The following is a 13,878-nucleotide window of genomic DNA, read 5'->3' as shown; positions in this document are numbered from 1 at the left end:
CTGAAAACTAAACATATGAAGCATGCACTCACCTGGTGCACTAAGAATGCTTCAGAACAGCGTGCAATGCATATGAAGTACTCTTAAAGAAACAAAATGCAACTTATTGAACACCAGAGTTATTGCCCTGAAACCTACCTTCAAAAAATAAAAATAAAAAATACAGTAAATCTGATGGAAATAGTATGATCATATTATTTTACCTAGTGATTTATTTTTCCTATTGAGAAAAAGCATATTTTAATCATAACAAATCCTATAATGGTAATAAAACATTCTAAATTGTAATGTAAATAAAAGGGACAATCTAGACCATTTTTACTTTTAGCAGCTAAATTCATACAAACCTTATTCATATGAAAATGTAATAATGTGAACTACTATCTCTCATTATTTTAGTTTATTTTAGAGTTGTAACACATCAATATAGAAGAGGTAGGAGGTAGGAGTTTTATTTAATGCAAGCTTGGTTCTCAGATAAAAATCACAAAGAGATTAAGACTATGTAAATCATTTATAAGGACATATCATGGATAGTTCTATACGAAATCGTTTAGCACTCTGACTGGTATGCCTCATGGGAGGAAGTTATGAACATGTGGAAAGATAAACTAAGCTAAGTCCCCCTTTGGGAATAAAGGGGCCAAGACAGTATCACAATGCAGGGGCTGCAATAGGAGAAAGGCAATAACGACAAAGGTCAAGACATTCTCACAGCACATAATAATGAGAGATTTTGGTAGCGTTATTGTTTTAAAGGCCAAAAACTTACTTCACCATCCTTCAAAGTCCAGATGAAGGCTGGCTCCCGTTTTCCTTCTTCTGGTGTCTTTTTAGATTTATCCTACACAAGCAAAGCAGAAGCGGTGAGGGCCTGGCAAACAGGTGACATGTTAAGATCGAGATAGCAGTGTTCAGACAACTGCCTGAATACAAACCTTCCCAGAAGGGACCGTTCATGGAATATCAAGGAGCCCATTCCAACTCACCTTCTGGGCATCAGCTGGGGTCAGTAGCCCTAATGCTTGGAGCCCCTGTGTCAGCGTTAAAGCAAAGTGTAAAGGAGCACAGTAGTCTTTTAAAGCAGGCCAGCAAATTAATTGGCATAAGTGCGCTACCTACAGACTTACCATTTTGGAATATGAAATTAGTAGGATGGATAGGATTTCCAACAAAAATAACACCTTGGAAATATGGATATATAAATACTTCACGAGATGTTTAATACTAGTTAAAATGGCAATAGTGAAGAAGAAGAAGAAGAAGAAGAACAACAACAACAACAAGAGCAATGAGGAAAAAAAACATAATACTTTTGTAATCCCCGTGGGGAAATTCAGACTCCACACTGGACCCATCCATGGCAGTGAACATACACAATTTTAATGAGCAATTTTAATCACACACAAACTAGGGGCAGTGAGCACACACATATCCAGAGCGATGTGCAGTACCAGGGGAGCAGTTGGGTTTTAGTTGCCTTGCTCATGGGCAATTTTGCCATGAAATTTATGGGAAGAGAAAGCTCTGTTCCCTCATTTCCCCTGCCCCCATATTTCCTGTCAATCCAGGGAAATTAACCAGGAACCTTTCAATCAAAAGACCACTCCTCTTACCTTTAGGTGATGACTGTATAAATTCACATATTATTCTGCAGTATTGTGTAATAAAGATCCCCAACTGCAGAAAAGGCTGCAACAACTGCCAACTATTACATGGCAAAGGAGGAGGATTAGGGGATAAGCCTAGTGTCAGCCCCTGTGTCAGGTCCAAAACTGAAGAAAACATTTTATTCTATTCTATTTAGTGCCAAGTCTTTTGACCAGCACTTAGTCCACCATGCACAGCTGAAACAATAAACAAGAGTTATTGGGGAAAAACAGCACAGCTATGGTTCGGAGCCGAAGGCAAGTACTGCAGTCCGTCACAGCCTAGCTGTTGTTTCATAACACATGACTTTATGTTTTATACAGCAGTAGATAATAAATAAACAGCTGTGAAATTACCATTAAATAAGTTTTGACAGCTGCAATTTCTTTCACCACATGTGGTTTGTTGCTAAATCAGTAACAAACTCCAGTCAATCTCTGCACAGCTTGGATCAGCCTCCGCTCACTAACCACTTCACTACACTATCACTAACACTAACCACCTCACTACACTATTACTAACACTAACCACTTCACTACACTATCACTAACACTAACCACTTCACTACACTATCACTAACACTAAACACTTCACTACACTATGACTAACCACTTCACTACACGATCACTAACCACCTCACTACACTATCACTAACACTAACCACTTCACTACACTATCACTAACACTAACCACCTCATTACACTAACACTAACCACTTCACTACACTATCACTAACACTAACCACTTCACTACACTATCACTAACACTATCCACCTCAATACACTATCACAAACACTAACCACTTCACTACACTATCACTAACACTAACCACTTCACTACACTATCACTAACACTATCCACCTCACTACACTATCACTAACACTAACCACCTCATTACACTAACACTAACCACTTCACTACACTATCACTAACACTAACCACTTCACTACACTATTACTAACACTAACCACCTCACTACACTATTACTAACACTAACCAATTCACTACATTATCACTAACACTATCCACCTCACTACACTATCCACCTCACTACACTATCACAAACACTAACCACTTCACTACACTATCACTAACACTAACCACTTCACTACACTATCACTAACACTAACCACTTCACTACACTATCACTAACACTATCCACCTCACTACACTATCACTAACCACCTCATTACACTAACACTAACCACTTCACTACACTATCACTAACACTAACCACCTCATTACACTATCACTAAACACTTCACTATCACTAACACTAACCACTTCACTACACTATTACTAACACTAACCAATTCACTACATTATCACTAACCACCTCATTACACTATCACTAACACTAACCACTTCACTACACTATCACTAACACTAACCACCTCACTACACTATCACTAACACTAACCACTTCACTACACTATCACTAACACTAAACACCTCATTACACTATCACTAAACACTTCACTACACTATCACTAACACTAACCACTTCATTACACTATCACTAACACTATCCACCTCACTACACTATCACTAACCACCTCACTACATTATCACTAACCACCTTACTACACTATCACTAACCACCTTACTACACTATCACTAACACTAACCACCTCACTACACCATGACTATCACTAGCCACCTCACTACATTATCACTATTACTAACAACCTCATTACACTATCACTATCACTAACCATCTCAGTACACTATCACTTACCATCTCACTACACTATCACTAACCACTTCCCTACACTATTACTAACACTAACCACTTCACTACACTATCACTTACCATCTCACTACACTATCACTAACATTAACCACCTCACTACACTATCACTAACACTAACCATCTCACTACATTAACTACCTCACTACACTATCACTAGCCACCTCAATACACTAACACTAACCACCTCACTACACAATCACTGACACTAACCACCTCAATACACTTCCACTATCACTAACCACCTGACTACACTATGACTGTCACTAAACACCTCACTAGCATGCTCAAATTCCTAACCTGCTGACTAAACTACTCCAGATGGACCTCTGCCTAAAAGAGGCTTTATCCAGCCCTGTTTCTCTAAAGAGATACATCCAGAGCTGAATCTCAAGTTTCCCTACATTACATATACTTAGATGCATTGCACTATTTAGGTACGAATATAACAGTTTCAACAGCCGATCAGTTTATTATACTCCTAATATAGCATTATCCTCAAGCTACATGTCTCAATGTTAAATATTTACTATAGGCTTTGGTTGTAAACACATAGTGCACTATGTGCACTATGTAGGGAATTTGAGAGATTTGAGATATGTCCTGAAAGCAAGACTGCACTCTCTGAGCAGATAAACGCTCTTCAGGAACACTACAGAAACTCATTGCATCTCCAAAGGGCTTTCTCTCCACTGGTATCTTTTCTCTTTCTGTTTTTCTTAATGTTTGTTTTGAATTCTTACCCTGAGAATCCTCATAGTTTGTATTTCCCTGTTAAACTATGCTCTTTTGGAATATGTATAATACTTTTTTCAGGTTAAACTACACTGATTAATGTCTTGTTTAATTTATGTCTTAAATAAAACATTTTGTACTTGTCATATACCTTAGTCTCCATTTATTACAAGAAAAAATAAAAGTAAAAGGAGAGATGCACCATAACAGAGCTGTGACTTAACAGCAGCATTCAGAAGAGTGATACAGTAGTTTTGACAAAACCATCCTGTTATGGCAAAACAACAACACAGTTAGCAGATTACATGGCCAGACTTAACTGTTGTATAATCTTGAACAAATCAGGAAAGTTCATTTTCAGAAAAAAATTCTGAACACAGTGTCATTGCTATTAAAATACGTTAGCTAGAACAAAGCTGTTTAATAAAAACCTACATGGTTTTCTCTCTTACCTTCTCAGCCTTGGTCCAGACCACGGTGGGGGCTGGGTCTCCAGTGATTGGCACATCCAACCGCAGCTTGTTTCCAGCCACAACCAAGATGGTGGAATCTGCAGTTTTGCCCATGCAGTCCAAGTGGATCTTAGGAGGGTCTGTGAGAAAATATTAAAAATTAAAAAGAAATAATAATACAGTGGAATATAACAATGTCCATCAAAATAGCAAAAAAGAAGCTGAAAGGAGATTTACACAGAATTTTCTTAATGTCTGTGTAATCGAGCTTATGATCAGGATAAAGCTGATACAGAAAATGAATGAATGAACAAATTTATTAATCACAGAGTCATTCAAAGTGCTTTGGTGTAAAATGGTGTGTAGAAGTCAATAGTGGTAATAGAAGTGTCAGACAAAAAAGAAACCCTGTTATTTATGTAGCCCCTGGTAAATTTTGGGGGTGCTACATTTACACTAAGAGTTCATTAATTGGCTTGGTTTAAATCTTTTATGAAGAATACTTGAAAAATTACATGAATTTTACTTTAATCAAGCTCGGGTACTGCTGAATGGGACGCTGTGTTTTTGTTCTACAATGTATGTTTTTAACCCTTACCTTGGCGAGGGACGTAATCAATCTTGACCTCTGAATACAGAAAAGAAACATGTTTTTATTTACTGCCAAATACAAAATTGGGTAAAAACCAACAAGGGTAACATGAGGTCTCTCCGCTAAGTCAGCTCCAAATGATCACAGTTTAAAGACACTGAGACCTATGTACCAAGGAAGTTGAGTTTAGCTGACAGGTTAAAGGCATGTCCTTCTGGAACAAATGTGTAGTCTCCTTCATCTTCTGGCTGCACTTCATCGATGGTGAGTTTGTGAATCCTGGTAAGAGAGCGTATCAACAAGTTTTACACCAAAGCCTCAAAATAAGATTTGGAAAAACAGCACAGAATAGACATGATGTCTGTCTTTGTCATGTCTGCTGTCTCTTTCTAAAGCACACAAATCTACAGGCAGACACTCTCCTGAGTGGTATGTTTATAATGAACTGCGGAAAAAATGCAAAGTAGGCTGTTTTGCTTTCATTATGCAAAAGTCAGTTGGATCCTAAATGAACCATATTGAGATTTCCTCAGGGGTTTGGTTCATTTGTGGATTTATTTAGAAGAAACCAATTTATTTTATATTTTATCACAGTACTCCCCCACACCCTAACCCCAGAACTGCCCAAAAATGGACATGCTTTATATCTCCAAAATCTGTGTTTAAAAGAGAAAGGAAAACACATCTCTAAGTTTTAAGTTAGTATACAAGGATGTTACTGAAAGTCATTTTGGAGCATTTCTAATCCATGTATCAATGAAAAATTAAAATCTGAGGAAATGTAGATATATAGTTTTCTTTGGACTGTGACTATATCGATATAGAACCTTAACTCAACATGTTGAGAGCACACGTGATAATGCCCATGGGCTCATACCGGCCAATGTGTGTGATGTGTGTCCTGGCATCAGCCTTCACTTCAACTCCATTTTTGTACCAGGTTCCTTTGACATTCTCATCAGAAACTTCACACTTGAACATAGCCTGATCCTTAGCTTTCACTGTCAGGTCAGCAATGTTCTGATATACCTCCAGCTTCTTCTCTAAAGGGCAGAGTTCAAAACGAAAAGGCATTTTAGACAAGGTACAAGGCTAAGGACCAAACAGTGGTGTTCGTTCTGTGTCATGTATTCATGCAAATCATGGCCACACTGAACAGAGTCTATGAACCCTGGCAAAAGAGCATGTGAACAAGATTTATACCAAGCCCTCAATACAAAAACAGGAAAAATTTGTTGCAAAACAAAAGCAGCTGCCAAGCTGTATTGATTATTAAAACTAATATTACCATGAGATCATTCGTTACCCGTTTTATTAAAAATAAAGGATTGGCAGAAACATGGTTGTTTAACGTTTCTGCTGAAATCAAGTGTAATAACAGAGAGTTTTTCCTCTTTCAGTCTTTCAGTTTCTGGGAATGCTCTCCTCTAGATATTAGAACACTGCTGTGATGATTGATTGCATTCAGCCAAGAGAACATTTAGTGATTTCCAGTACTGATGTTTGACGATTAGCTTTGGATCACAAAAGCCACTGCAAATCCAAACCAAATGTATTGGACTGAGCGGCATCTCTTCACAAAACACGCAAAATCATTGTTAGACTGAAGACTGTCTAATTTCTGTCTATTGTCAATTGTCTTAAATGCCTGAGGGAATTGTATTTTTTGGACTGAATCTAGAAACCAAGCCCCTATCTCCCTGGAACAGTGATCAAAATTCTAAATCAAGAAACTAAAATTTGAGCAGGGTCCAGAAGACTGTCCTATGATGAAATGGAGTAATAACTGAAGTAATGAGTGAATAAAATTTGTTCTCACGAAATCTATCACAGTCAAATGAAAGTCCATTTAAAAGTAAGCAAATGTCTGTACTGTTCCAAAATATCTAAGCACAATATATCGAATTATATGCTAATGTGACTGGCAGGCTGATGCAGAGGATTAGAAATGTGTTAAATTATGTTTGGAGGCTTAGTCACATAGTAGAGTGAGGGCTGAATTGCTGGAGCTGCTTTCCCCCAGAGCAGAGCAGTTAGGGGGAGCTAGAATAAAAGCAGGGGGCACTGGGGAGTGATGATCTCGCTGGCAGTTTGGCACTGGGACAGAGCCGCTGGGCAGCTGGCTATGCTTGGCACCTCTTCTGGTTCATTATTTGAGCAGCTAAACCCAGCCTGGCAGCACAGAGAGCCATGGATCAAATTGCTTCCCAGTGGGTTTTATGAGAGAGAGAGAGTGAGAGAGAGAGAGAGAGAGAGAGAGAGAGAGAGAGAGAGAGTGAGAGAGAGAGAGAGGTGGTGTCAGTGGTTTCAACAATACAAAACCCCTTTAGGTGCCAATAAATGTATAAAATGGTAGTAATGCATCCTTCACAGGTTTCAAATATTACAGTGCAAGCTTGGACACTGTAACAAATTAAGACTTTTTAAAATGATACAGAATGACTGTAAATGCTGTAGTACATGATATATATTTACACAGGTAATTATTAAGGATACAATGAAAATCTGCCAAGCAAAAATGAGGAAAGTAAGGATCTTTTAAAAGAGAAACAACAGCTGTAATTTTGACAGAGAAAAAGCTACATATAAACATGCGTCTAAAATATTGGAACAAATATAATTATGCTGTGCAAGTAAATTGTCATTTAACAACATTCGAAAATATACCTAAAAAATAAATATGGGATGTATGTTTTCAAGATATTTTCTAGATAAAGATATTTAAAGATAAAGAACATAAATTCAGATTCCCTGTTTATGTGATTACTCTATAGAAGATATCCAAAAAACCTATAATTGTTATATAATGATATTACAATTAGTGATTGCTACATGAGTGTGTGTGTGAATCATTGGCCTATTTCCCAGAAACACTGACCACTGAGGACATTAGTTGTAGGGTTAATATGTCTTTAAGCACTTTTCCTAATAGTTCACACAGTCATTTGCAGTTTCACTCAAAGCCAGATCAATAACAAACAGACAGACATATGACCAGAGTGCGTCACAACCGGGACGGGGGATTCTCATCAATGGCTGTAAATCTGCCTTAGATACAGATAGAAGACAGGAGAAGTGAATAAGAGGGAAAGAGTGAGATATATACAAACACACACAAACACACATACAGTGTGAGAGAGTGTAATAGATAGAGAGAAAGTGTGAGAAAGAGAAAGAGAGAAACAGACAGAGTCACCTGTTGAGTTGAAATATATGGGCCTCATCTAACAATAGCTGGCATCTGTGCATTGTGGGCACTGTAACCTTGTGCTATGGGCTTGTCAGCCATGTTTACTGGGCTGACAACAGAGGTGAGGTTTGAGTGACAGGGCCACGAAGAGGCGGGGTCTAAAGGAGATAGCACGACACGAAGAATGCCCAGAGGAATTCTGCGGGGTTATTTTGGACTGCAGGTTTGGTTTAAGGATGGCTGTGTCTACTTTGATTGACACGTGGCTTGTCATGCACCCGCTGTGGATGACGAATGGCTTGAAAAGGTCTATAAACCCAAATTCTTCAGGGGAAGGCAGAGTTCAATCTTGAAATATGAACTTTAACCTAGTTTCCAATTTCTGATTTTTATCAGTGGGGAACTACTAATTTTAGAGCAAGGCTTTCAAATACCACAATGAATAATAAAGAAAAAATCCACCTGACATTGATTCATACAGACAATCAAAACATAGTGTGTCATATGTCATGTAAGGCTTACAGACGTTAATATATTCTGCATTTTGTTACAGTTTGAAAGGATATGAAGAAATGTTATAATTAATATGTCGTATGAAAGTACTTGCTATATTTTGCCTTAATTAAGCCCAGTGCTATAGTAAAGCACTAACCTTGCACCATGAGCTCAGCTAGAGACTGCCCTCCATTGGTCTTCACTCGGTAGTGACCAGCGTCCTCCTTAGTGGCCTCGTTGATGATCAGCACGTGCTTGCAGCCATCCTTCTTAAAGCGATACTTGAAGGACTCATCCCGAGTGAGCTCCACTCCATCTTTTTCCCTGGAAAATTCAGATGCGGCCTTAAAGTACACCCAAACTCAAACTAGAGCTAGTTTTTAAGGTCAATTTAAAGGAAACACCAATGAATGAACTAAAGATTACCATTGTCTCCTCCTCCTACCTTCCCATTTGAAAGATGAGTTTTAAGTTTTAAGCTCTGTTTTTAAGATGGTGGCAGGTCTTTTAAGCTATTACAAGTCCCATTTTTATAAATATACTTACCAAAGGAATAATCATATCCCTTAACTACAATTTAATGGCTACTTGGAGAGTCCATAAATTAATCCTGGTCTCTCATTTTCACACATTATTGGATATCATTCTCTAGTGCAAAATTAAAGCTTCCTTTCAATGTACAAACTTAGAAACAGCAACTTCCACAACCTAATAGGTGCTGCTGACCCAAAACTATTTTGGCAAAGCAATTTTTACCATCTAATGGTTCACCTAGGGTGACCAGATCTGAGATGGTGAAAAAGAGGACACGTCTCCGGGGGTGGGGGGGGCGACTACTGACGTGAAGACTGACCAATTGAATGTTTACAGACAAGGTTATCGACCAATAACAGTAGCTCTACAATCAGACCGTCCAATCCGAAGATTTTAGGCTACTTCACCACGCCCCCTTCTCACTCAAGCGAACCAATCGGAGTAGGGGAGGGCGGGACTAGGTTGTGAACAAAACGCTTCTCGAAATTCAATGTAAGTTCTAGAAAAACAAAATCCCGGACGTCTAAAAAAGAGGACAGGTCCGGGTAAAAGAGTACGTCTGGTCACCCTAGGTTCACTCATCACTTATATTACAAACTGAAAAATGATAACCCAAAATTACTCACATAAACATTAGTTTCTTTTAATTTGTCAAATAAGGTGAGGTTTGAAGATGATTTCAGTAAAGCAACTGAAATCATCACATCGGCTTATTATTTGGGCAAACAGGAGTGGTGGCCATTTTGAGAGTGTGTTAAAGACCATGAATGTAAAAGGTCAAGAGGTCAAGTCATACCTGGTGAGAAATACTCACAGCCATTATACAAATTGTAAAATCAGAGTTTCTTAAATCTTGATAGGAAGCCTTTTATTTGGTGACCATGCCTGGAGTCAATCAGACTTCCAACCTGTACAATTGTGTCAGCGACTAGTCACAGATGGTCGTAAAGTTCTCCTCACGACTCGTCCCATAAAAGTGAATCAAGCTTCAGTTTATTAGCGTTCATGAGTCAGTCTCATTGTCAGATAAATAAAGCCCACAGAGCTGGAGCGTATGATGAGTTGTAAGTAACCTTGATAGCTCCTCATTTCCTGTCTGGTTTTTTTTATTTATTTATTTATATTGTGTGGTATTCCATTTCAGAGATATTAAGGAGATCATTTCTTTGATTTTTTTTCTTTTCTACATGAAGAAAGTCCTCCCTCTGTGGGACGGTGGAGTGCAGTTGCCATGAACTGACAGTGACTTTCTCATTTCGGCAGAGGACACTGCCGAGGTGCTAAAAGGCTGGCATGACCTTTTCCAGGCGCTGATAATTTACGGAGCTGCCGGGTGATATACGGCCTTGGAACCGGATCAGGTGAAGGCACGGCTCATTCACTCCCTCACACACACACGTACCAGCCTCTCTGTCAGCCAGGTTGAGTCAGCCAAGGCTATGGCCAGCTGTTCTGGAAGGGACATTCGTGCCACCTACTGGACATCCAAGGAACGTACTCCATAATGTTGCATGAAATCTTTGCCTTCTCTTTTCAGTTCTCTGTTGTAATATTTACTGCAGAACTAGCCTTGAGAAAAATAAGCCTGGAGTTTAAGACTTGCCCAAGTATAGAAAGCCATGGGCTTTGACTGATGGCAGAGATGTGTGTGTGTGTGTGTATGTGTGAGAGAGAGAGTGAGAGAGAGAGAGAGAGAGAGAGAGAGAAAGAGAAAGAGAGAGAGAGAGAGAGAGAGAGAGAGAGAGAGAGAGAGTGCATAGATTTCATTGTTACCATTTGACATGGGCTCCTTCCTCAGACACCTCACACTCAAACTCTACTCTTTCTCCCTTCATCACCATCTGATCCTCAAGATTATGGACTATCAGAACAGGAGGCTCTGGCACAGAGAGAGAGAGAGAGAGAGAGAGAGAGAGAGAGAGAGAGAGAGCATTAAGTTTCGCTACTGAGGCAAACAGTAGAGTATAGTTTATCAGTACTGCACAGAACACAGGGCCTAAACTTTATTTATTTAATTTCCAATCAAATTGGCAAGTAAGTTCAAGTTATTCATTGTTCACAATATATTTCTGAGGAAATGAAATATCATAATCCACCCTCTAAGACAGGATTTCAAATTGGAGCTAAACATATTTTAAATATATATGGATAATATTTGACCCCTAACAACCATGCAAGACCTGGAAGACATCCAAAAACTGTTTCCAAAACAAAAGACAAGCCACACCAGAGCCAAGACCTCAATATCATTGAATGTCTTTGGAATTACTTTGAAAGAAAATGTAGTCTCTGACCTTTACCCAGCACTGTATATGTCTGAATTAATTGACCACATTGTTACAATCCATTATAACCACATCCCCTGCCTCATTAAGTACCTTTAACAAAGAGCTCCGTGACACTTTTCTCATCTCCCACCACACAGGTGTAGGCAGCATCATCAGCCAGAGAGCAGTTGTTGATGGTGAGGAAGCGTTTGTTGCCTATGCTCTCAAAGATGTACCTGGAGAAAAAGGAAACAGACCCTGAGTGGCAGTTCTAACTTTGCCCTGTAGGTGGGGACAAAATCTCACTGCATATAGGGACTGTGCTAAATGTATAAGATGTGATTTAAGGCCTCGGTCACACTTGACATTAACATCTGATAACCATTGCCTAATCACTGTGATTAAATAATCATCCAGAGAAAACACAGTGTGTTTACAACTGATCTTTACAACAGCAGATTCTGAATCCAGAAAAAAACGGGGTTGTTTTCATGCAGTGTTCAAATTAATCATCGTGCAATACATTCAAATGTCCACTGTCTTCTGAGAAACAATGTGAGGGGTGGAAATAATCATAGAAAGGAGGAGCTACATGACAACTAATCGTGAATGTCGATAAGCTGCTGTGCATTTATTCACACATTCAGTGCTATTTATAGCGCATGCATACACACACGGATCTGACCATAATGTGTGCACACACGTGGAGATAGACCAGAATGTGCTTATAGATGAATACAGATCTGGTCACACTGCATCACATGCATGCAGTTCTAAACACAATGTACTTTTATACACACAGATCCAATCAAATGGTTTATTTGACTACTTCAGGATCAGCAGTTAGTTCTAAACACATTCCCTGTATACGGACAACATCCAAATACTAGATGCACTGGTGACTGGATTTAATATATAGTACATGCATTTATGTTGCAAAAGACAAAGTAAAAATAGTAAAGTAAAGTAATAATAATAATAATAATAATAATAATAATTTAAAAAAGTAAATATAAATCTATTTCTTAAGTCATAAGCAAAAAACAAAACAATGACAACTGTCCTCCCAGTGTACGTTACTATTTATTACTAAATAATGTTCCTACTCAGTCATAGTCCAGACAGTGTGAAATGCCTAACCCCAGGACCTTGGACAGCTTATCACATGCACAGAGAGTCTGAAGGACCTGCTCTTTCATGCACAGACCAACTGGAGCCACTCACTTGCTAAGGGTTTCAGTTGAAGGAGAGCAATGAAGTCCATCCATCCAAAAGTCCACAATATAATTTTAAAAAAAGCAGAAGAGACAGCATTTCTAATTCACTTAGGTCACTGCAATCAGTAAATATTGCCATTGACAACATTTATCAACAGGTATTTATTTTCATGTAGCTTACTCTTTAATAGACTGACAAGTTACCTTCCTGTAGGGTGAATCTCCTGCCCGTTTTTCAACCATTTCACTTCTATGTCAGGATTAGCCACTTCAATCTGCAGCTTGATCTTGTGTCCTTTTTCAACCTGGTAGGCTGGGTCCAGCTTTTTTAGGAAAGCTGTAAAAGGGGCAGGTGACAAATTAAAGGATATTTTTGAATAGACAGAATAAAACACGACAAATGTAAGTGTTTCCACACCGCTAGCTGAAATCATATTTGGATTGAGGAAGCAAGGGGAAAAGATGGACTGATTCAGTGTCTTTGAAGAACAGTTTGTTTTTTTTGAACAGACTGGAGCCTGAGACACAAAAAGAATGAACTGTGACTAAAATGCCTTTCTATCTATAGGAAAACATCAAGTAAAGAGGATTGGGAACTGTAGAATGAGCACATTCTGTGACCAGGGCTGTCACTAGAGATTAATGATTAGAGGGCTAAGATTTAACCACAGGGGTCTGGGGTAATTGCCTAATAGCAGCAAATTTCTTTGGCGAGTTACAGATTAAGCAAAGCCACAGGAGCTCAGATAACATTAGTTCTATCTAAAGCAGAACTGTAGTTCCCAGTGTTTCAGCTCTAACTTGCTGCTCTCAGCGCCACCACAAAAGGAATGATGGACAGATAACTCTGGCTGATTGGCTAAATAAAGGTGATGACCAATGAAAAGTGTATTCTCTGTTTAGGAGCTGTGCAGAATCTGCCCCTCACTCTGGCTTTGGGAGAGCTGCGTGTTTATATCTCAGACATAAAAGCATGACCTCAAAAATGCGTAACAA

The 13,878-nt window shown here is 38.8% G+C and overlaps 1 protein-coding gene across 2 annotated transcripts in view; it reads right to left on the bottom strand.

Annotated features, from left to right (window-relative positions):
* Positions 1–13,878, bottom strand: part of LOC136678042 (myosin-binding protein C, cardiac-type-like) — a 51,623-nt gene that overhangs the window by 20,141 nt on the left and 17,604 nt on the right. For both annotated transcript variants that reach the window (XM_066655817.1, XM_066655816.1), the window contains exons 13-22: positions 13,087–13,219; positions 12,890–12,892; positions 11,777–11,901; positions 11,172–11,277; positions 9,022–9,188; positions 6,057–6,222; positions 5,352–5,458; positions 5,186–5,215; positions 4,588–4,727; positions 773–844 (exon numbers count right to left, since the gene is read on the bottom strand). In XM_066655817.1, coding sequence (XP_066511914.1) covers positions 773–844; positions 4,588–4,727; positions 5,186–5,215; positions 5,352–5,458; positions 6,057–6,222; positions 9,022–9,188; positions 11,172–11,277; positions 11,777–11,901; positions 12,890–12,892; positions 13,087–13,219 — 1,049 coding nt within the window. The remainder of the gene's footprint in view (positions 1–772; positions 845–4,587; positions 4,728–5,185; positions 5,216–5,351; positions 5,459–6,056; positions 6,223–9,021; positions 9,189–11,171; positions 11,278–11,776; positions 11,902–12,889; positions 12,893–13,086; positions 13,220–13,878) is intronic.

Source organism: Hoplias malabaricus, chromosome Y (assembly GCF_029633855.1).
Source record: "Hoplias malabaricus isolate fHopMal1 chromosome Y, fHopMal1.hap1, whole genome shotgun sequence".
Taxonomy (NCBI): Eukaryota; Metazoa; Chordata; class Actinopteri; order Characiformes; family Erythrinidae; genus Hoplias; species Hoplias malabaricus.
The sequence above is the reverse complement of the archived record's forward strand: the minus strand, read 5'-3'. Positions and strand labels throughout refer to the sequence as shown.